Source organism: Buceros rhinoceros, unplaced genomic scaffold, assembly GCF_000710305.1.
Source record: "Buceros rhinoceros silvestris isolate BGI_N320 unplaced genomic scaffold, ASM71030v1 scaffold15864, whole genome shotgun sequence".
NCBI classification, from domain to species: Eukaryota; Metazoa; Chordata; class Aves; order Bucerotiformes; family Bucerotidae; genus Buceros; species Buceros rhinoceros.
In genome coordinates, this window is record NW_010406611.1 from 51 (window position 1) to 25,007 (window position 24,957).

Here is a 24,957-nt window from a genome sequence, read left to right on the forward strand (position 1 = left end):
AAATAAGTTAAAAAAATCTGTAAACCAGTAAATGAACAGTAATTTCTCATTTTAATTACAGCCATGTGTTCATCAATGACTTGTTTTTTGGTTTTCAGTTTTAATAATTTTCTTTTATTTGCTTTGTCACAGATGCATCGAGCCAGTAGGGGTAAATGTTAGCAGAATGTGAAAAAGAAACTGTACCATAAAAACAAATTCATAAAGTAAAAAACCCCCACTTTTCCCCTCCACTTTTCTCTCTTATTTACAGTAAGCTTGTCTCTGTCCCACAACAGTTGATATTAGAAGACAAAAATGAGATGTCTATCTTGACAGCTTTTGATCTCACTAGTTTCAGATTTATTGTGAAGTTGTGCTTTATCTTGAGCTTTTGATTTGAACACTTTACAATCTATAAGGGGCTCTTATTGTTCTCCTTATGGTTATGCGAAGCTCTGTAGACTTTCAACTTCTAAATTTATTAATCTAAAGTGAGAATATTAAACTCAAGATAAAAAAGGATGCTATAATGAATATCAGAAAGATTCTATGAAATACACCAGAATGGTCTGATATGATAATTTTTTTCCTTGCTTAATCTCTCTAGTTAGGATGAATAGTAACAACAGACTTTCCTTTGAGCTGAGATTTCTGAACTACAGATTTACTTACATATTTTTTCTGACAGCCTTAGCTGAAAGAATGCTATGGACAATGCAGAAAACTAGAACTCACACAAAGTAATAACTATAATTTCATAGATGCTCATTTTACTGGAAAACTGATCACTGAGGCTGTAGCAAGTGCTAATAAGGGGTAAATTGAGTTTGGAAAGGAAAACAGCAACTCATCCATAATGACTAAGAACATATTTCTAAGATTATTCATTTTAATTGTTGATAGACATTATTATTAATAGAAGCAGAATATGCTTGAACACAAAAAAATGTAAAACATGTCGTTTCAAATAGTCCCAATTGTTAACTTTCTCATAGGTACTGGAAGGCATATTTAATTGGAGTCTGTCTTTAACAATGGTGCCGCTGTGCAACCAACAAATTATGAATAAATTAACCTTAGCCAAAATGCATGTCATCATTTGCCTTTCTGCCACAATAAATAATATACCTGAAAAGGTGGAAAAACACGTCTATTCCATTGATAACAGCATCTTGAAGGAGCCAAGCAGAACTAAAGCACCAAAAGTGAAAGGTAATTATAAGGTTGGCGGCAAAGCGCGTTTATTCTGTAACTTATTTCAAGCATAGTTTTTCCACTTTTAACTGCATACACATTAACATGTCAGATTATAAACAATTTTCATATTGTGTTGTTGGAAAATCCAGTCATTATTGAAATAACAAGCATTAATATTTTTCAAGAGTTGTTTAGCTAATATCTCTATTATTGTTAGAACTGTATTCCATTCTTTCTCACTTATTTTTATATTGAAAGTCCCAATTAAACAGAGATGGAAAGGGCATATTCAAATTACTGAGAATGCTTTAGTTCTGCAGCTGTTATCATAGTGTCACAGAATTGTTTAGGTTGGAAAAGATCTTTTAGATCATTGAGTCCAACCATTAACTGCAGAAATTTCACCTGAAATTTATTTGACAGTTGATGCCAATAAGACTTCAAGACAACAGGAACAAAAAGGCACAATGGTGCAGCTCGTTGACTGTAAAGATGCATTAAATATGGCCATGTTGAAGGTAATTATGTTTTTAGAAAAAAAGGCTTAAGATTGTTCCAAAAATGTTGCTAATGTTTTCAATGTAATGGAAATTATGATGGGGAGGTGGCATGAATAAGGGGAATAGAAATTTCTGTTTCTAACCTGATTGTCATCTCACTAGCCATACATAAAGTCTTGGTAGTTTGCTTCAGTTTTTCAAAGAGTCTCTGTTGGAAATATTGTTACAATCAGATCTCGGTATGACTGTTTCAGCAACAAGGGTAATGACCAAATGGGATTTCATAGATAAAATAATCTCCTTTCAGAGGGTGGTGCCTGTGGAACATGACAGAGACTGTTTGATGGGGCAGCATGCTTTACAAATAAATGGAAAACCATTCTCTACCATATATGAACACTCTCCGATTTTCCATGTTCATCTTCTGACACTTTATTTTGGAGAAAACATACCAGATCTTACTAGCTTCTTTGAAGGGGATTTGGTTGGTTGGTTGGTTTTGATTTTTGTTTGGTCTTGTTTAATTGTAAACTTCATGCTTGGCTGTTTCACATCACAAGAAGACCAAAACTGAGGGCTGACATGTTCTTTGTTCAGAAGGGTCTCCTACTTTGAAAGTATCTACTTCTGGCTTGGTTACAAACAAAGTACAAAATACATCTGGAGAAATGGAAGGTGATTTTGTATGGCAATTGGTATATGCCAAACCCTAAAAACTTGGAATTTTTAGTATAGCTTGAAAATATCAAAAATAACTAAAATAGAAATGTTAAATTAATTTGGATGGGGCTTCTTAAGAGACATAACGTATTTCTTACCATTCTGATTTTTCTCAAACCGTTGTATTCTTCCATTTTTTTGTATGTTTGTTTGTTTTTTAAGTAAAATTCTGAAGTCATTGAGGAAACTGGTCAAAAAAAGAAATTGGATTACACAAACCTTTGAAATATTTTTTACTTTTGCTGAAAGCTCCTCAACTGAGATTTTATTTAAAATTAACTTTCTTTAAATTTGGTTTTCATGGCTTCTTACAGCTTTCTCAGAAAGACTGTAAATTATAGTTTTAGGACTTTCAGGATATATATTACACACAAATATTAAAGCATATATACTCAAAATATAGATAGAAAAGAATAATAATTCTAACTGCATGTATAATGTTGTATTTTAATATTGTATTTTATTGATTGAAATTACTAAGCATAGTAAGAAATATAGTATAAATCATCAAGGATAGCTATAAGATAAAGATAAGAAGGAAAAATTATTGAGTAATATTGCTAAGCCTTAGAATATGTAGTTAAGCACAAACTGCAATAGTATAGGCACAGTTAAGATGTTGCTACTTTCCACACACTGAGTCTGTAAACCTGAAAAAAGCAAAATGAACACCCGCCCTCCTATTTCTAGAAAAGGCATCTTGTATTCAAGTTAATTTGTTTTAGGGTGCAGTGATAGTAGGCTATAACAAAATAAAATACTTAAAAATAATTTTAAAATTTCTTTCATTGTTTTTTGGAAACCATACAATGCTGTGTTCTTCTCTAGGGTATTTTATTGACAGAAGCTGAAGAAAGTCTTAGCCATCTTGTGAAGAATATACAGGACAAATATGATGGGGAAGTATCTTGGTGTTCTGCTGAAGATTTAGAGGCACTTACTGAAGCCAAACTCCAGCTTGCTGCTATTTCTCAGCAAAGACATCAAGCAGCTTTCAGGTAACTATATTATGAACAACCGAATGTTGCACAGCCTTGACTATAGAAGGTAAAAAAAAAAAAAAAAGCCAGAAATTTTTAAAAAAATCCTTTATGTCTACTTTAGTAACCAACCAAAACCCCAACTTAAATAAAAAAAGAAAAAAAAAAAAAAAATCCAGCAATTTTAAAAAAAATCCTTTGTGTCTACATAAGTACCCAGCCATAACCCCCCCCAGTATATCTACTGATGTAAATTACACTGGCATTTCATTTTTTATTACTTTACTTTTTAAAAGTAAATTTCTCTGTGAGGTGTCTTTGTGATATGGTGTTATACAAAAACAGAGAAAAAGCTGCCATGTTCACTGTTTTTGTCAAAGTAGAAGTCCGGATATGTTAAGTTGTACATTTTTAATAATTTTAAAGTGTACAGTAGAGCACTAATGTTACCTCTGAAGTAACAAATTTTGCTTTGTTCTAGAATGCCCTCTATTGCTGTCCTAAAAGAACATTTCCTCTTGATGCATTTCTTGGTGTTAAATTAAAATGTTAAAATTATATTTTTAAAGTTAATTTGATTAAAAAGCATTGATGTAACCTTTAACATACTGGAACAGATTTTAATAGGCATAAATTAAATTGTTAGTTGATAGTGTGTAAAATACTATCAACAGTATTTTCTCTGAATTGTAGTTTCCAAATTCTGTGATTTTTTTTTTTGAGGTTCTGATTTCTTTTGGAAAACTTAATGAAATTAAAGTTGTCCTGTGATTTTAAATTAATTTGTATAATTTTTAATTTGTTTAAAAATATATGATTTTTATTAGTATCAAGTTCTTCATATCTAATTTTTTCGTTAGGTTGAAAAATCTTTGAGGGTACAAATTGTTAACTTGAGATGTAGCATATAGAGGTGTAGTACTGTCACTTGCCAGACTGAATTGCGATTAGGTAGAATGTAATCAGTATTTGAAATTTTTGTAAGGTCTAATATGATTAAATGCACCAAAATTATTACAGTAAATCTTTCATTATAGTAAGCACTAAAGAAAAACAAAATTAGCTTTTTTTTTTGTTGGAGTACTGGTGAAAATTGCTGTTAATACTCTTACTGATAAAGTGATATGTAATTCAGTAGGCTAACTAGTATCAACGGTTTTTTTTTCTCTCTTTACGCAATTAACAAGGAATAAATGTTTTCTTCTATGTTAAAAATAAACTATCTTCCCTCTCCCAGCTGTCTTAGGTGAATAAACAAACCTCATTTAAATAGCACAACCCCTTTCTAGTTGCTGTGGTGTGGCAATAAAAAAATAAAATGAACAAGGACAGGACACACAGACTGCTGTATAGACTGCTGAGCTGAAAACAGCATCATGGTCTCTCACCCAGGTCTTTGTTTATGTTATTTTAAAAGATAAGGCTTTCCCAAAAGTTCAGATACTAGGAATGTAATAATTTAGTGGTTATGTGATTTAGTGAAGATGTGAAGTAAGAACTTGTAGGCTATTTGTGGACATTTCTCATCATGAAATGTCGCTCTATTTCAGTGCCTTGTGAATTAGATTAATTTACGATAAATTTGTCAAAGGGAAACCACAAATCACTAGGACAGTGACCTCATTGTGCTTTTGCATGTCATGTGGATTTGATAAAATTACCACATTAATAAATGAGGACCAGTACAAAGACTTATGAAATATCCTGTACATAATCCCAGTTTAGCTTGATACTGGGTTTGGTAAAACCTGTATTAGTAGAGTTCTGACTTAAAGCTTCTCACTCTGCTAAACTGGTTCCAGTATGCAAGCCATTTGCAGTGCAGGACCCTTCTTTCTGACATGCACTTAGATCCCGGAGTATTTTTTCTCTCTTGTGTTATAACTTGTCTCAGACTGAAGGAACTTTTTTAGACTATCAAGGGTTCCAATGGATGTCAAGCATTTTATGGCTCACTTTTTGGGACTCTCAAATTTTTGATGGGTGTTTAATGGGCCTTATATATTGAAACTGGTCAGATAGCAGGGACAAAAACACCAACAAACAAAGCAAGGGTTTGGGTTTTTTAAACCTATTTTACAATTTTATTGCACTGCCATCCATGGAAACTGCTGATATATCTGCTTCAGATACAAATGAAGCATTCCTTCAGACAGCTGAATGTTTCCTACCTGCCAGCCTAGAAATCAAACTTTGCATGATATTACAGAAATTCATCATTTTTTTCCTTTGGCGAGATGTCTTAGTGGTGAAATTGTTATAGTCAGCTGTACTTTCCTATTTTGATCATCTTGTCACTTTCTGATTCAGCTGATAAAAGGATGTGTATTTTGTCAAGGGAAATACATAGACACATCACTCTTGTTGACAGCAGAAGAGGGTCACAAAGATTTCATCAAGGAAAGCTTCTACATTACTGCTTCTGTCTTGCAAAAAAATTATGCTTCAGAATAAGTTTCTGTTTAGGATTAATTCCATTGATGTCAAGGAGAGTACTTACATGGTGTCCCCCCAAAGTACGTGAGCTTTCTAATTACCCAAGTATGTGCTTGTCTGCTTTTGTGAATACATTAATGCTTAAAACAATACATAAATGAATCTTTGGGCTTGTGGTCTGCGTTTTACTCATGAAATTTATATGTAAGCTCATAGGTAAAAAATGCCTCATCTTCAGAATTGCTAGATGTTGACAATAGCAGTTGACTGGAGGCTGAGTTAACTGAGTTAACTCAGAAAGTTAGGTTAATATTTCTTAAAAGCCTGTATATACTCTTGGTTGTTGCACCTTCTCCAACTTACTTGAGAAATGCTACCCATAGCATCTCAAACAATGCTTTGAAAAACATCAGGTTTTGCTGTAATTTTAACTTTGATGCCTGGTTTCAGGGGAAAACTCTTCTTCTATTTCATTGCATTATCCTTACTGCCTGTTTCATCTTTTCCATTGTTAAAGAGAAGGTTATAATCAAATTCAACATTGATTTATTCTGATTTCATTTTGTCGAATAAAACTAATGTAAAGGGATGATGGAGATCCATAAGAATTGAATTCTCAGAACTGTAAGGCAAGATATTAACAAGTTTGATTCTCATTGTTACTTTGGGGTCTATTCGTGCTGAATTGATGTATTACATCCAGGTCTGCATCACAAAAACAGCAAGCAGGATAGAATCAGGAAGACTTTAGCTCCCCTCTTTTCTCTAGAGGTTATCCATCCTGTAGTTAGATACATGTTGGCAGAATAATGTGAGAAATTTCAGCATAGTGCAGCTCTTCTTCTGACTTCTTTGTACATGAATCAAGAACTTTGCCTTTATAATAATTAGTCTAGAACTCTCAAAAGCAGTAAATTCACACAGAGCCTGAATCTCTCTTGCATTAAAAGCTCTTTACAGTGTACTGGCAGTATAAAAAGGACTTGAGGTCTACGTAGTTTTTTGGGGGTTTTTTTTGGGTGGGTCTCTATGTAAAGAGAGTCTCTCTATGTGGAGACAGCATAGATGAGAATTTTGGTTATACAATTTTAGCAATTAACCTGCTGAAAAGTCTTTTAAAAGGTGAGCTAGGGATACTCTCAGGTACTTTCGCATCATTAAGGAAATACTCTTCAGTAGGTAGAGAATAATTAGAATTTTGAAAAAAAAAAAAAAACAAACCTACCAAAATATTTTAAAGAAGAGGTAGGAAAGTAGAGATTTACAGATGCAGGGGAAAATGTACAATTAGAGATGGAAAACTAATACCATGAGACATAGGTTTTGGCAGTTCTCAGAATGCTCTGAGTAGCATGTTCTTTGGGCAAGAAATTCCGTTGTGGAAAAGATCTCACTCTGTTGGTTTTGCAAGTGTCTTCAAATCATGAAAAAAATTGTATTCACAAAGTCTTCTGTTATAGATATACATTTTTATAGAAGTCACAAAAATTGAACAGTGTATATGAAAGCTTTAAAAAGACAGCATAGAAGGAAAAAAAACCTAGTAGATAATATTTTCAGAAACCTGACAATATTTTGAGACCCCAGCTCACAATTTTTTGAAATGTGGTGGTGAATGCTGCAGCAGTCCTAATAGTGTCTATATCTTTCTAGATGCTGTCTGCATCTAGATGCTGTTTGCATTTGTGAACTCCAGAAAAGGATTTATGACTAGGGGAGGGAAGCAGTGAAATCAGTGCCATGGGATTGCTTACTTATGAGCTTTTGCCAGGATGGCACCTGGTTTGATTTTTGGTTGATGTTGTTTACTAAATCCTGTGAGTATTTCATCATGTGGCTTTAACAGAAGGATTAACATACAGCCTGGAAACACTGTATGGAGGAAGGCGTTTTCTTACCTCTCTTGTTGTGGATGAGATACAGAAGTCTCCTAATCCATTTTGTCATTTTCGGTATTTTTATATCTTCTAGTTTCTAAAAGCCCATCCTTGAAGACAGATAGCGTAACTGAAAATTATAGTGGAGTTCTGTTTTGATTGCTCCAACAGAATGTGATATATCGTGGTTTATCCATTATTATCAGCTTATGTCTGTTACTGGCAAAACTTTTTATCTTACTGCTGTTTTCTTGCTTTCATTGTGCAGTGCCTGAAAATTCAGAATATAGTTAGAGTGCAATTTTTTTGATCTACTGAAGCAAAAAATGATAACTACTGATAAACATCTCTGCAGTCAGAAATTACAAAATTTGTGGGTTTTAATAACATTGTTCTATATCACAGTGTTGCCTTGGCTTTCTCTGCAATTCGTCTTCTCCAAGATGCCAAAATTTTTAGGATGGAAGAAGTGATGCGTTTTCAAGATGAAAAGGATGAAAGAGAGTGTTTGGTATGTGTGGATATTTGTTTAAATTACTGTTTTTTAGTATATGAAGTCTATTAAGTGTTGAGTGATTTTCAGAACACTAGAACATAGCAATTTTCTGTATTCCGTGGTTACCATTAACCTGGGGAGAGAATTATGTATGACATGCTTCAGATACGTGCTGGCTTGTGGTATATTCGATATGTCTATAATCATCATTGTAATTTGTATGTGGTTAGGAATTACAGTTTTGATTTGTATACTCTCAAATGGCAGCATTGAAAAATCTCCTTTTCTTTAAAAATACCTGAACAAACAGAAAGTGGAAAAAATAGCTATCAGGTGAAAATCATGTATTATTCAGTTAAGCTATTTTAGTTTTTTTGATTGAAAACCCACCGCTGTTTCAAAAAGCCAGTCACATCATTGCTGTGTCCCAAATTTAGCAAGATTTCAGCTGACTTCTGTTGTCTAAAATGTGACCTATACTTTGGAAAGCCAACGTACGGAGCTGATTGGTAGTAGACCACACATCCACTGTGGAGTGCTTAGTGTGTCAGCCTCACATGGACAGAGCAATTGAGCAGTGAGGCCAGACTTTGTAACACGCATAATGAGACTGGTCTTTCTTGCATGCAGTGTAATTATTCTCTGTCTGTGTTGTGTATTTGTGTTGTCTTTCTGCTCCTACATTTTCTTAGGACTGCCCGGTAGCCAGTAACTGAGTTATGGCTATTTTTTTTTTCCTTGTTTGCATCAATGCAAGTCATTCATGGTGGTTTTTTGTATGAGTAAAACACAGGTGATGCACTGTCCATTTATTGCTCGCTGGAACAAATCTTTAGAACATGGACTGTAGACTGTTAGTAATAGAAAGACCCTTTATAATATGTGAAGATGGCATGGGAAGTTGAGAGAATTCTGCCAAACAGTTCTAGTACTATATTACATTACATTAGTATTTGTTTCACCAGAAACACTAAAAACTTGAAATAAAAAAATATTTTTTCTAATCATTAATAAGGTACCAGAACTTGATATTAATCCTGCTCTACATTTTATGTGCCTTAGAGTTCTGTGTAAAGTTCCTGTTTGAGAGGAATAAAGTCCAAACTCTTAGAATTATTCTTCATGGTACATACAGTATATGGATATATTAATGGACTCTCCCATAAAAACTGGTTTAATTTCCATTTGTTACAATTCTTTTTTTTCTTAAAAAATAAATAATAAATGGCCACCTGTTATTAAAAATCATGTATCTACTCTTCAAATAAACTTCTGGTTAAAATTATGTTATTATTTGTAATATATTTGTATTAATTTGATTTATTTTACAGTGATGCTGCCCTGTTGCTTTGTTTGCAGTAAAGTAGTTGACTGAGAAAGTAACATTTCTCTTGCTTTTGGAAATTATTAGGACTCTTGTATTGAAGATTTTCGACTGCCTCACATAACAGCACAAGATCATATGAACATACATCTGTGGCTAAGGTGTCGTACGATGTTAGTGACTGCACTGGTAACAGAGATACATGGTGTTGGTGATGTGGAAGGTATTAACCGTTTTTGGTTTAGACTTTTGGAATCTAATGGGCAAATGAGCCTATTCAGACAAATCTTATATTAAAAATATTAACATTAATTTTGGGGCAATTACTTGTATTAAATTCATCCAATGCAATAAGGAAAATATATTTCTGAGTGTGATCTTACCTGGAGCATGTAAACACAAATCATTATATTAATTTTCATTTAATGATCATTATCTTTTGATAAATCACGTGTGAAAAAGTTTCAAATGTTCTAGTGTAATTAAGTATGTTTGTTTTAAAAAACAGTTTCTACATACTTCTAGTTTTAAAAGTCTCAGAAGTTTTTTTTTCCACTTTTTATATTTCCAATAAATGAAATGTTTCTATATATCTCATAAAATGTTCCAGATTCTTTTTTTTTAAAGGAATTTAAGTGAGATACTGCAAAATACATTTGTTGCAGTTTGATTATTAATAAAATGTTTTTCATTTCTTATTTCTATGGATTTAGTATAAATATCAAAATCACAGTCTAAGTTTGTAGTCGAACTCTTATTTAGTCTCTTCTGGATAGTTCCCATGAAGGCTGTTACTATTTTGGAATGATAACTAAGATCAGATACTTTAATATGTAGAATATGTTTTATGGATGAGAATGACATTTGACCTACAAAATCTAATTATTTATGCTCGTGGCTTACATATAAAGAATGTATTTTAATAAACTTAAACAAAGTGCAGTTTAAAAACTAAGCCGTTTTTCTTTCTTTTTGAAGTACTTTCGGCACATAATCATGAAATGGTAAATGTGGAATCTATAATGTCAAATTTTCTGTAACTTCTTAGTGTGAAAGTGACTTCTTAAGAACATAGAATATACCATAAAGTCTTTTCTATTCTAGTTTTACAATTCATATATTCTCTTCCTTTAGAAAATTATTCAACTGAACGCAGAAGTGTGATAAAAGAAGTAATACTAGAGGCAGAAGCCTTTGGTGATATTGAGACTCAGGCTGAAATGATGGTGCAAGCTGCTATTCTTGACCTGCAAGAAAAACGTCCTGTGGCAGACATAAAACTTCTTTTGCAGGTTTGAGTACAAAGAAGAAACTGTTCACTTTTCTTTGATGCATTTTTCACGTAGTCAGAAAATCTGATGCCAGAGTTAAATAAGCTTTGCCTCTAGAGATTTTTTTTTCACTTGGTGTGATTTGTCCTCATAAATAGACAGCAAAAGTAGTAACTACTTTGGTTTATGTTGTCTGTGTCCAAACAGAATATCATCAGTTTACTCCAAGAAGATACATTTATTTCCCCTCCAGCTTCTTTGACTCTTGTGAAAAGCATGCTGCTTCTGGCAGACATACTAACACTGCAAACAGCAGAGGATACAGAACATTGCTCTTCTACAGTGGAACCATTAAACTTACTAATTTTGGCACATGAGCTTGCCATTAAAGCAGTGAGTATACATTGGTGATTTACACAGCATTTGCAAATCCTTCCAACAATCTTAATTATCTATTCTGGAAGCTATTCTAACAATTTATTAAAAATGGCTATTCCTATTAATTTATCACTTAATTTTTCCCTAGATTACATATTGTAAAGTAGTAATTTATCTTACAAAATTTATTTATCCATACTCATGTATGTAGTTTGGTATTTTCATAGAATTTAAAAATGTTGAATACTTGCAAAATGTACATCCATATGTGAAAACTGAAATAGGTAGTTTGACTTTTAAAGAGATGCAGAACTCTCACTTTCCCACTTAAAATTAGGGATGTGTTCATACTCAGCACCTCGGGGAGGATGTACATCTTATAAAATGACAAACTCTAGAGCATCCAAGTTTAAGAATTTAGCTTTTTATTAATTTGAATTAGCAAATTTACGTTAAATAGCATATTGGTTATGATGGTTTAGATTGACAGGTTGTTACAATCAGTCTGAAGAAATAATTTCCATTTAAAAATTCATATATGCAAAAAAAAATCTACAGACACAAAATCTATAAGAGGAATGTATAGTAATAAACCATTTACTCATTTGGTGATCCAAAAATAGATGGACACTTCTGAAATCTCTACTCATTCTTGATACAGTTTGGATCAAAGTCTTTCCTCATATTTTCTTATACAGAAGCTTAATACATTGAACTATTTGTTCCCCCAAGCAATAAAGAATCATATGAATCACCTCACACTCAGACTTCCACTTGCGAGTCTCATTACCCTTCAAGAGACTTAACACTTGTTAAGCATGTCCCCATCGCTTTATTTCCGTGAATGAAAAGTTTGACTACTTCATACATATTATATTCTTTTTCTTTTGTGGACTTCGTTGAATGTCAGATTTCACTGTAGAAATGACAGTTTCTTTCTAGGGCTTGGGTTACTTGGGAGACCTATATCTGAAAGATTGATTTGAGGGAGTTTACTTTTAGAAACCAAAGCCTAGCATTAGTAAATTTGATCAGAAGTTCATTGAAATTGTTCATTTGCACCAAATTCCTCTGCAAAGGAAAGTACAAACGGACATAAAGGAGTTCAGGAGTATCAAGCCCTTTTCTAGTGCTTTGCAGATTTGAGTTCCAGGGTTTTGCAATACTTCACTTACTTTTTACAAATTGCTATTTAATTTGCTGTCTGCAACTTGATTTTACAAAGCATACTCTTTTCATAGATTTTTGTTTGTGGAGAACCCATTGAACGGCAAATAAAAGACAGCACATTGACTTGCCTGGTCCTACCTTCAAAAAATATCTACTTGCCACATATTAACTTGCTAGCCCAAGTCAAAATGAGAATTGGTAAGAAAAATGGAAGTCATTATTATTATTAATTTTCATTCATATTTTATGCAGTAGCTCATAAACTGATGCAACAGAAGTGAATGTAGTAAGTAAAATTTTTCATTATACAAATAAAATATTTTGTAAATAAACAATAGATGCCCTTTTGGCTCCACACAATGTGTATAAGTGAGGAACAATTTTTACGGGAACAATAATAATCAACAAAGGCTTAAATATTAATGTTATAGCTTGACAAAACTACCGGGAACTTCAATTTTTATTTATTTTTTTTTTTAAGTGGAACTTAACAATACTTTTCCAACTTCTGTACAAAGCTTTCATTCTGTGAAAACTTCCTGGGCATGATCCATCTCTCTGGAAGCAATTGTATGGGAAGTAACTTATGATATCAAATCATACGGAATAATAGTGATAATCCTTTATCTGAATAAAATAAATAGTGTGTTATTGTTGTCAACCTTTAATTTAACAACTTTTATTGATAACTTTTCTTTATGTAGAAACTTGGAAATATGCTGAATAGTAACAGAAAATAATCTTTGAGATCTCTTTGAGAGTTACTGCTGTATAGCAAATACAGGGAAATGGATATTGTCTCCATGCTCCTTCTACTAAGCTTAATCTGGTGTATATCTGACTTATAACGGACTAGAGAATCTAGAGATCACTTGCTGCATTTTGGTTCGTATTATGGAACAGCCTGAGTGTTCTGGATTTTTTTTCAGGAACATACACTCCAGCAGCACATCAGTGCACCTCAACCACTGCTTTGTACTCAGCCCCTAGGCCTAGAATAGAGGTAGTCCAATGTAAACATGAAATGCATCTACTGTGGCTGTCAGGTCTTTAAGGCCAGCTGGTTTGCTCTAAAGATCCACTCTTACTGAGCTTGTCAGAGCCGGCGTGGCCAGACTTACTCATAGTAATGGCCATGGTTGACTAGTTCTTGTTTCTGAATCCACATTTTTAGGAAAAGCCTGTGAATACAGAGGAGTATTGGGCAGTACACTATAAGAGGTACACAACACGTCAAAGAAGCCTTTAGAACTGTTTAGTACAAAAGAAATATGGGAATTTGGAAACGCTTAGAGAGGTTTAGGTTTCGCCTACAACTGCCAGGTGAAATAAAGTTATGAAGTGGCTTACTGCTGTTCTTTCAGGATAGTTTGTGAGAGTTGATTTGTGTAGCCTGAGCTTTTTTTGATGGCCTAGGTAAACCTCAGTGGCTTCATAAAGTACTGAAACAACATTATAGTTCTATATTTATATCCATTAATCACTCAGATTTTTAAGAATTGGATTGTAACAGTAAATGCATAATGGCATTTGTTCTAAGGAATTTGCTTCTTTTTGCATAAATTGTTGTTTTTTTTTTTTTAAATAATTTCTAAGAACAATCTCTCTTTTTTTCCTTAGGAAGCACATTAGCTGAAAAAGTGGCTTGTACATCTGCAAGAGAAGATCCACTGCAATGGCTACGTGCTCTTGAACATTTAGAATCAGCATTGAAACTTTGCAGAGCATCTGCAACAAAAAAATTAGATATGGAAGCTGAACTTCTTTTTCAGATAGGTAAATAAAACCATGCTTGTACCTCATGACTACCTTCCTAGACAACATTATACATGTGGCCTCCCTTTAAAATGGAGATGTTTTACTGTGAAAATAGAACAGGTTTGGATCTTTCTCACCCTGCCTAGCTGCAGATGTCTTTCCTGCGCTTAGTGTCACACCAGCATAGTTTAGGATAAGTTACGCAACAAATAATTTCAAAACTGCAGTGGAATTTCTCCGGCCTTTATGTTATCAGGGATCAAAGGGTGTAGCCAATGAGCTTAAGGACACTGTAGAAAGCTAATTAGCTTCTTTACATCAGTTTGAACTAAAGATGATATATCTTTTTAGCTACTCTATGAAGTGATTTGCTGTACAAGTATTGTGCATTACATTTTAAACAAACTGAAAAAGATTCTGCTTTTCAGGAAGAGAGTAGATAATTCACTATGTTGTTCAATTTTCCTGAAGGGTAAAACAGGTTGGGTCTTAGAAAAAAACCAAAAACCTACGTAAAAAAATCTTGCGTATCTGCTTTCTGTATTTCTTTCCTAGGTAAGGTAGAAAGCCAGATAACTGAAGCAGGCAATAAGAAGTCATCTCGAGCTGTTGAAACACTGTTGGAAGCTATAAAACTCAGCCAGCAACATGATCAAAAATTTGAGTAAGAAACTAGCTATATAACTTTCAAAATACTTTTAAACATTCATTCTTTTATTTAAAACAAATGCTGAGAATATTTTAAAGTGTATTTTAGAGTATGAAAAGTTACAGCTTTCTGTTCTTTTCCAAATTTGTACCCTCTCTGTCAACACCCAGAACAGAGCTATCAATTAAACCGGGGTTTTATTCATATTTCAGAAGATGAGCTGTGGTCTGCCCCCTTCCAGATAATAGAAATCCAGCTTGAAAAGGTTAGCAGCCAGAAACAGTCAGAACAGAGGCAGAAGCAGCACAGGAAATGTGTTTGTAACAGATATCAGGACAGTGACTTTGGCATTAGTTATCACCATAGAAGATGCCTGAAGAGCTGAGCCAAGCCAGCCAATAAATTCTGTCAAGCAACTCTGATACTCTGGACTTTCTTATTTTTTTAGTTTCTTGACCAGTTTTAATGAATAACGTGCCAAGTCTGGTTATAGACAATGTAAAGGCAGCAATTTACCTTGCTTGTTTGGCTATTCTGTTACTTAAGTTAATGAACCAGAACTCTGAACACAGAAGCAGTATTTTAGTAATAAACCTTTACAAGCAGTCAGCATGATGGAAGATAGTACAGAAATGGACTGTGGTGATGTTTTGCAAGTTTCATTTGCTACTTCTTTAATTTGCTACCATCTTTCTAAAAGAATGTACAGCAACATCAATGGACCTTGGCTTTCTTATTTTAGAGATGTAAACAACTTGATCCCCTTTATACAAGCCTTCTGATATCTATGGGATTGTTTAATAACAGTTGTTTCTTGATGTCTCAAATATTTTTTTTTTGTTGGCAAGACTAGAAAGTTAACTAAATTGCCACCAGCTGAATGTAGAACTTTCCATCCTCCCACTTAGTTTGCCCTATCTTGAACTGCAAAGCACTTTCTGACTTTTGTATTTTGCTTTACACTGATCATACCAAAGCTGGAATTTATTGTACTATATAAACAGCCAACTCTGTGCAATATGACTGTGTCCTGAATAGTAACTACATGAGCAGGAGTTTATCACTATGCTTAGGAAAACTAATTTGCAGGGGAGATCTGGTGAGATCTACAACGCTGGGAGGAACCTGCATAAAAAAGACTGTTATAAACCTTTGGGGAATAGAAATGTTGGAGAAGATCTTCAGATATAGTGATTTTCAGCAGGTTGAGGGAAGTAATTCTGCCTCTTTACTCTGATCTGATGAGACCCCACCTGGAGTACTGTGTCCAGCCCTGGAGTCCTCAGCACAAGAAAGACATGAACCTTTTGGAGTGGTTCGAGAGAAGGACCACAAAAATCATCAGAGGGGTAGAACACCTCTCCTATAAGGAAAGGCTGAGAGAGTTAGGATTGTTTAGCCTGGAGAAGAGAAGGCTCTGGGGAGACCTTTCAATACGTAAAGGGGGCTTATAAGAAAGAAGGAGATGATCTTTAGCAGAGCCTGTTGCAGAAGGCCAAGAGGTCATGGTTTTAATATAAAAGGGGAGAATCAGACTAGATATAAGGGAGAGGATGGTGAAATACTGGAACAGGTTGTCCAGAGAGGTGGTAAATGCCCCATCCCTGGAAACATTCAAGGTCAGGTTAGATGTGGCTTTGGGAAACCTGATATAGTTGATGATGTCCCTAGTCACTGCAGGGAGTGTTGGACTAGATGACTTTTAAAGGTCTCTTTCAACCCAAAGCATTCCATGATTTTTGCCTGGTTTATAATACTACTGTAAAAATAACTGAAAGGAGAAGGAAATATAGAAGGAGAGCAGGAACTGGTGAGCATAGTCTGTCTGAAGGTGTAGAGTGTTCTGGTACAGAACTTGTAACTGAGAAGGTTCCTCAGCTAAGCCCAAAGAAGAAATGAGACTGTTTTAGTCACTGTGGATGTATTTGCTTATTCTTGGAAGAGTTTGATTAAAGACCCATATCCAAATTCATCCACCCATGTTTCAGGGAAACCAGGACAATAGATTTACACCTTATCTTAAGGAAGGAAGAGGAACCCATACAGATTCTGTACAGAAAGAGCACTTCCCTTGCAGAATTATGGTTTTGTTAGTAAACATCTGCAATTTATTTATGGAATACTTGTTGCACATTGTGCAAATTATATTCAACATACTCTTAAATCAATGTGATGTTTGTTAAGCGTACTACAGGGATATTTTAGACACACTAAGACTTTAGATCACATGGCTTTCTGAAAGACCATGCACTTTAAGTATATGATGAGGGCTGGATGAGTGATTTATTTGGTGAGGCGGCCTGACTAGTCTTATGCAGGAGTATCGTCATAATGCTTACTTTGATAGTAAGCTTACTTTAAAAGTTTGGTCTGTGTGTTGTTTCTTACAGGTTAATAAGAAGATCATACCTTGAAATAGCACTATTATATTTGCATTTTGCTACAAATAATGAGGATGTGTCACAGACAGATAAGACGGTGCCTTCCAAATCAAACGTATGTTTTCTATCTTTTGGGTAGTGGCCTCTTCAAAGCAAAAAATATATTTCTGTAGAACATTGTGCAACTTGACAGACTATTACTTGCTGTGACTTACAAATCTTACTGATACTGAAAATCCTACTAGAAAAATCACAAAAAGAAATCATATAGTACAACAGTGGAATTTTATTTTGTTTGATGTTATTTCTCATGTTTATTGCATTGAATGATAACATTTAAAATATTTTTCCGTATAAGAGAAAACAGAACCAACAATATTTTCATTTCTGATTATATACTAATTAATCTGCACCTTGCGAAGAAAACATAACATTCAAACTTGGTTTTTAAGTTCTAATTGCTTTTACGGATTTCAGTTTTTCAATTCAAGTAAGAGTGACAGCATGAGGAATGTAAAAGGCTTTAACCATGTTAAAGGCATAGATTCAAAGCATAATAGGAATAGAGGTAATTAAGATTCCAGAAAATGAAAAATTATAGCAAAACTGTATATAGCAGTGACCATAGTATGAGCTACTTCAAGACATTTTTTAGAGGAGCAGCCAATTAGTATGCTCTCGATAGCTTTTTCAGTTTTAGCAACTAATCCATGGATTTACCATCAGTGCTGATTTTTACAACTTGCAAATAAAACAATAATTCTGTAAGTTCTCTATATTTAAAATATATTTTACCATAATACGTTTAGATTCCTAATTATGAACTGGTGGATAATTTTAGATATCTTCTGGAGACCTCTCTTCTCCTGAGAAGGCTCTGAAATCAGAAGGCTACAAAATACAAGCCTGGATTGCAGTAAGAGCAGCTACACAGGTTGGTGGAACATTCTGAAGGTGTAATTTTCTGGTTTTTTACATTTCATCTTACGTTACTTACACAAGCAAACCAGAAAATGCAAACAAGACAAGAATTAATGTTCTCTGAAATTTCTGGCATGGGTCTTATTTGAGGAAATTAAAACAAACACTGTCTGAGTAGTGCATTTAATCTCTTTTGGACAGTTCTGACTCTGTTTACCTCAACTTTGATTCAGTGCAAATAAAACAGCACACTGCCTAATATGTGTGCACATGTATTTGACATGTGGGTAGACATCAGTGACATTCAGGTGAGGATATCTGATTGAAATCACTTACGTAGTAATTAAGCTGTCAGCAGTAATGATTTATTTTAGTATGGTATGTGCCATATGTCAGCGAGAAATAGAATATTTTCCTGACTTTTAAATATGTAGTTTGTTGAGTAATTAATTTTGTCATCATCTTGCTACTCTCAGAATTTAAAATCTATATAAATATTGTAGTCAACTGGTTCTGAATGAAATAAATATTATTTTTAGGTCAGTGAAGCTGTGCGTGCTTCTCAGTTACTAGTTGGAATGAAGAGTGTTAAAGAACAGAGCATGAAGGATGAACTGCAACAGAAAATCCCAGAATTTGCTTCTATGGATCTTCTTGCTTCGTACAGAGATTTCTTATCTGGTATTCCTTTATACCTAGTAATGTTAGAACATTAACTAACTAATAAACTATATATGTCATGTAATCTAGTAACATGTTTAATATCTAATTTTCATAGCTGAAAAAACAGAAGTCAAATTTGGAAAATAAAAGCAAAGTTCTTGTCCTGCATAGCAGTACAAAATATTGAGTAGACTTAATGGGTCTTTATAAATCAGCCTGTGCATGTGTTCATAAGTTAAGAAAAACTGCATTGTTTGCATACCATGGCTCAGAAAGACAGAGTGCAGATACTGCCATACTTTTAGAAAAATGATGCACCTTTGTCACAGGACTTCCCCAGACTTCTAGAGTAGGTGTTGATCCCCCTATCAGTCATCACTGCTTTTTTTCAAACACTGACTTAGAACAGATTTTTTTCTCTAGATATATTAGCTCTTCCTTGGAAATGTTTGCTTTTTCTTTTGATTTTGCAAAGACATGTTGGTGCTTTTCTAATAGCTGTCACTCCTTGCTGCCCCGCCCTGCCAAAAAAAAACCCCAAACAAACCCAAACCAGCCCAAACACAACAACCAACAAACTCAAACTCTTGCAAGGTTATTTGCTTGGGTACTAGGCAAAGAAGTCACAGGTAGTATAATAAAAAAAAAAAAAATTCACTCGCTTTCCAGTCCAGTGGATTATTATTTAGAGATGCTTCCTTTAGGTTGGTAGAACTTTGCCTTTTTCTGGTTTATTTCCAACTTCTGTGTTTATTTTACAGCTAATGGAGTTGATGAAATGGAAGGTTTTGTTTTAAAAAAAAAAATCATGAACCTAGATTTGGGAATGCTGGGATAATGGTTGCCAGTAAGACAGAATATCTATATGTATTTTTAAACTGGGAACCATTAATTTTGTGATAAAATTTTGGTTCACTGCCGTCATTTCAATCATCCCAAATGACTGACAAAGATTGAATTGCTCTGCCTGATGGCTGCTGGCGAAGCTGAGCAAAGTCTGCTTACTGTACAGTGTTTAAACATATGTGTTTTGATTGGATTATGAAAACAAGTGTTGTATGCTAAGACTTCCCATCAATCTGATTGTTTTGTACTAGCTCCATTTGCTTATAATTACAGATCATTTTTTCTTTTAGCAAATGCAGCAGGTGTTTCTCCTGATAGTTCTGTTAGGCCATACAGAGAAGAATAGAAAATGTAGAAAAGCAATAGTAGGCCAAAATATATAAATGGAAATTGAAATGGAAATGTTCAGCACAGCATGCTAAATATTTTCTGTAAAAGCATTAGTGAAATACATTGTTTAAGTTTCATCTATAAACAATATGGCCATTTTAACTAAATTCTGTTTTTTTCAGTTGAAATATCAAGAATAATGGAGATGTTCAGATTTTGTAGAAACACACATAATTCCTTTCTGGAAGTTTACTCTCAGGAATTACTGTAACATAGTGTTTGTTTGATTTGGAATGAGAAACATCAAAAGAATTGTGAGGCTTTTGAGAGTGCCACGTACTAATACAGTGCAAAAAGTATTAAATATATGCAGAGATATAGTGATAACAGTGCTGGTATTTTTCTTCCTCTTTTTGCATAATTTTTAGGCATCACCAAAAAAAAAAAAATTTTTTTTAGTCCATAGTGAAGAAAACATTTCATTGATAATGTGCTTAATATCCAAAAGGGACCGGATTGACACTAACAATAAACATTTCAGAGTACCTAACTCTTCTGGGTTCAGGTCAATATAACTGGGAAGTTCACAGGTGCAGTTATGACTGGTGACTCTAGTATTGTTTCCATTTAGTAAATATCTGATATTGAACAATGTATAGAAACAATGGTTTTATATTTAAATTGAAAAACAAAGGGGATACCTTGCTCTCTACCCTTTTCAGCTTCTTGCATGGACCAGACAGATTCCTGGCCATGATATAAGAAATATTTTCCTTACTAGTTCAACTAATATTAAAGCAGAATAGAAAGAATTTTCCTCTTATGACAAACATAACCAGATTCACAATTTTTGGTTTTAGTTACAGATTAGTCAATTCCAACAAAATGCAGAAATAGCTTTTGAATTGCAGCCATTCACTAAATATATATTGTTGGACTGTTATTGGATTTGCAGCTGGATACAATGTTGTCTCCGAAAGTCTCAAATCATTTTCCACTGAAAACAAAAAAAGTGTACAAGACAAGCAGAGACAAAGTGAAGGAACAGAGAGTCTTGCCACCAAGGCCAGCCAGAAGAAAGAAACAATAACATGGGCTCTCTTAATTCACTACCACAGTTATTTAAAAAGACTTCATAACACAAACCTTCTATTTGGTATGAATTTTTTCTTCCTTCTAGAAAACTGCCATAGGTGAGATATTGTTCTTGCGGGTGAACAGTGACATATTCAAAGGCTGTCATCTGAGATAGTCTGATTTGGAGTTCCTTTAAATTGTGTAGATGCAAAAAAATATTCACCAAAATCAAGATTTATGTCAGTTTACAAGTGTTGTAAGTGAAGATTTTATTAACTTTTTCATAATTATTCATAAGCCTTCATGATACCAGGAAAAGCATCCCTCAAAACTTAGTTGCTATTGCTATATCTGAAGCATTTTAAAAAAACTTATAATCTATATTTATTTTTAGTTCTAGATACATTAGACTCAAGTCACATCAGAAATAAACCTGTTCAGTTTGGGGGCCTCTTTGAGAGAACTGAGTGTGGTGTAAATGGGAAGGCTGAGCATTATTGAATATGTTTTTGACTAAAACCCCAGATGTTATGTGCACACTTGGTTTATTTCACTGTAAATAAAAGATGGTAATAGATAGAAGAATAAGAATCCATTACCTTCAGGGCTCTAATACTATGCATCTATATCTGATGGCCAGCTGCTGGATATACAAGTGACGATCTGACAGGTGAGGACAGAACTGGATTGTACATGTAGATGCTTCCTAGAGAGAAACATAGCAACTCTGACAATAATTATTTCAGAGAGGGTTGGGTTTTTTTCTTGCAGCAGCAAATGGAAGTATTCTAACTCACTGCAGAACTAGAAGGAGAGTAAGGTATCTACAGGTATCTGGCAAAATGTACATGTTAGCTCAGCTGTAGTCACCAGTGATGGAGCCTAGGGACTAACTCAGCTGATCAACCACTAGCTGTCTAAATTAGGGTCTTAAGAGCTCTTAGAAGTTCTTTTGACTGTATTGAATAAATATGTGTTTATTCTAGTGGTTGCTTAGAAATCTAGTGAACATGCTGATGCTTACTCATTTAAATTTAAGTACTGAAACCTCAAAACTGCACGTTGCATTTTATGCTGCTTAATAATGTCTAGACAGGGCTTGTTAATCCAGTGAAAAATTGCCATACAAATAGCAAAACCTAGTAACATTTAAGGACAGTCAGTATACTTGTTGGAAATGCATTCCTTGATATTGGATTGATTTATATATTTTACTACCTTTTCAAAATTTAATGGGTATTAAGTAGCTGTAGAAACTTTAATTTTTAATGGCAAATGATGTAATGAAAATGTCTTTTCAAAGCTGCCCCTAACTCAGGACCTGGATCATTTTCTTCAAGAAGTGGACACCTGAGTTCTGTTTTTGACACAGGGATTGTTCTACGCATAGCAGAAATGCATTCCTTTTTAAAAAAACATTTGTTTGAATATTCAGTGTGTTGCCTTGAGAATTTGCAAGAAGAGCTACATGATGTAGAACTGCCGCTTGGTAGGCCAGCTGATTCTTCAAAGGTACTTATTTGCTTTCTGATGTGTAATGTACTTGCACACTGCTCAGATTCTTGTTAGTTCCAGTGGTGATATTTCTGAGAAGAAATACATTCTTACAGAAGAATGAAATTCATAATGCAGAAGATGGGTGCAAAACCAAAATCCTGTGCAAGTAGTGAAGGATATAGTTAACAAATGCAAATATCTGTGTGTTATTTGTTCCTACAAAAATTATCTCTATCCCATGCCCAGTATATTGAGACCCTAGAAGATTAAGCAGGATAGTATTTAAGAAGATTTTATTATTAGTTAATTAAGTTGGCTGTGTTATTTGGTTGGACTGAGGCTTTTAATCTTGTAGATCTCCATGTTTCATACCAAAAATGTTTTGATGTTTGTTTTGTAATTTGTACGTACAAGCCTCTATATTGTTAATTTTTGATAAAACATTGCTTTCAAAAAACATATAATTTGTATTTTCTCAAAATTCGTTGAAGGCCTGATGTGACAATATTTTACCACTAATTATCAGCTGGCTAGAAAGTCAATCTTTACAGGTCTCTGGCTTGCGAACAGCCTACTAAGTTTTCAAATGTAGGCAGATGAGGCTACATTGTTCAGAGAAATCTTGAATTGGAACTCTGGAGTCTACACTGACCATGGCACCTGTATTGAATACTGAATGGTAAAAATCTTTGAAGGTTCAATGTAAAAATAATTGTCTTCAATGTTTCTCCACTGCACTTCTCACATTAATAATTATCTTAATACCAAAAAATTAAAAATGACAGGTTACTCTCTGTGGTTTATTTTTTACTGTTTTGTTCAGTATGAGATGGAGACAGGGGAGCCTTGAGGAGTGAGGATTTGTTATCTTATAAAAAGAAATAAAAATACTTTTGTGAAAGTAGCTCTTCTAGAGTTGTTGAACTTTCTGCAGTGTTGGACAGCATACTATTATTCATTTCTCAACAAAGAGCTGACGGTGCCACTGAATAAATTGTAAATATATGGTATGTGACATTTATAACAGCCATCATATATCAAAAAATATTTTACTCTGTCTGCTCTTTTTTTGACATAATTAGTATTACACTGTCCTAGAATAATAAGCTTCAGAGCTTACTGTCATGTTCGTGACAGGTGCAAGCTGCATAATCATCTGTTAGCTTCACTGTTGCAGACAGCTAACAAGCATGAAGCTCTTACTTCTTTTAATTCTAAGCTTCATTGATTTTTATCACAACATTTTTAGAAGCTTTAACTATTCAGAAGGCTGTATAAATTATTTTTAAAATGTTACTGTAGTTTGATACTGGGATTTTTAATACTACAAATAGATATAATTTTTGAAAGAAAGATTTTTATGTACAAGGTTGTTTCACTTACATGTGTTTTTGTAATTCTGTTTTTGACTCTTGAAGTTTTTTTCAGCTCTGCTGAACAAAGAATCCAAATTGCATTAAGAAGGCTGTAGTTAAAATTGTGTGCCCTGTTACATTTTGCATGCTTTTTTTTTTTTATTCTACTCTGTGATAGTATGTAGGACTGGAAGCACTTAATGAAGCCAGTTTCTTGTTTTCAGGCTTTTGAGAAAGTTGAATAGATAAATATTTATGTATGTAACTCAGCAACCCTCCAGTTTGACAAGTGTGGTGGTTAATATCCTTTCTCAAAAAATTTCAGTATGATGTAAATAACAAAAGATGCAGTTCAGTGAAAAAGAAAACTTATCACACATTTTAGAAAGAAATATATATAATAAAATGGACTTTTAAGAGCTCTAGTTCAGGGGCACAGCATAAATTAGGTTGTTGCCTCCTTCACACACGTATTTTCTCAGAATTTTGTTCACAGTCCATGCTAGCAGGATAGTGAGTGATTCATTGCCAAACTAAAGGTCCTGAATGTAGAAGATCCTTGTAGTAGGTGGCTGATCAGTGCACAGTTCTTGGCATGCCACGGGTTATGGCCACTGTTACCACTGCCTCAGTGTCTAGAGTCTACGTGGCCTTGATCATCCCCAGTTAATTGTCCCATGCCATACGGAAGGCATATTGACATGCTCGAATGCATGACTTCAGCATTCATGTCTTTATCTTTACTTCCACTGTATTTTGATTCAGGATGGGAACTGGCTTTATGAAGTAAGATTATGTCTCTGTGAAAAATCCATCTTCTGCTTACCTGGATTTACTGCCCTGTATTGGTGATGAGCTGTATTTTCTGAAAATAAAATGGGTAGAATTCTCCAGGCTTCTAAGCAATGAATATTCAAAATTTAGAAAGAACTAACTCCCCAGGCAAATGTTTTCAGTGTCCACATTTCGGATGGAGACACTAACAACCTTTTCAAATAGCTTCAGTATTGCCCCAAAATGTCACTGTTTGGCCTCCTCTGTTCTTTGCAAATCTGTGTAACCCTCTACAAAGAAGAAATTGTATGGTGATATTCAGCCTTTAAATGGAGTATTTTACAATGTTTAAAAAAGCTTTTATTCATGAAAGAG

The 24,957-nt window shown here is 34.0% G+C and overlaps 1 protein-coding gene across 1 annotated transcript in view; it reads left to right on the forward strand.

Annotated features, from left to right (window-relative positions):
* Nucleotides 1-977: 977 nt before the first annotated feature.
* The window catches only part of CFAP54 (cilia and flagella associated 54), a gene marked incomplete at both ends in the record, with an annotated part of 35,650 nt that continues 11,670 nt past the window's right edge, over nt 978-24,957 (forward strand). Inside the window, 13 exons of the mRNA XM_010134186.1 lie at nt 978-1,194; nt 1,603-1,697; nt 3,228-3,397; nt 8,098-8,203; nt 9,600-9,735; nt 10,647-10,804; nt 10,991-11,176; nt 12,403-12,529; nt 13,952-14,107; nt 14,645-14,753; nt 17,129-17,234; nt 17,961-18,053; nt 18,580-18,738. Of these exons, the coding sequence (XP_010132488.1) occupies nt 978-1,194; nt 1,603-1,697; nt 3,228-3,397; nt 8,098-8,203; nt 9,600-9,735; nt 10,647-10,804; nt 10,991-11,176; nt 12,403-12,529; nt 13,952-14,107; nt 14,645-14,753; nt 17,129-17,234; nt 17,961-18,053; nt 18,580-18,738 (1,818 nt within the window). The remainder of the gene's footprint in view (nt 1,195-1,602; nt 1,698-3,227; nt 3,398-8,097; nt 8,204-9,599; nt 9,736-10,646; nt 10,805-10,990; nt 11,177-12,402; nt 12,530-13,951; nt 14,108-14,644; nt 14,754-17,128; nt 17,235-17,960; nt 18,054-18,579; nt 18,739-24,957) is intronic.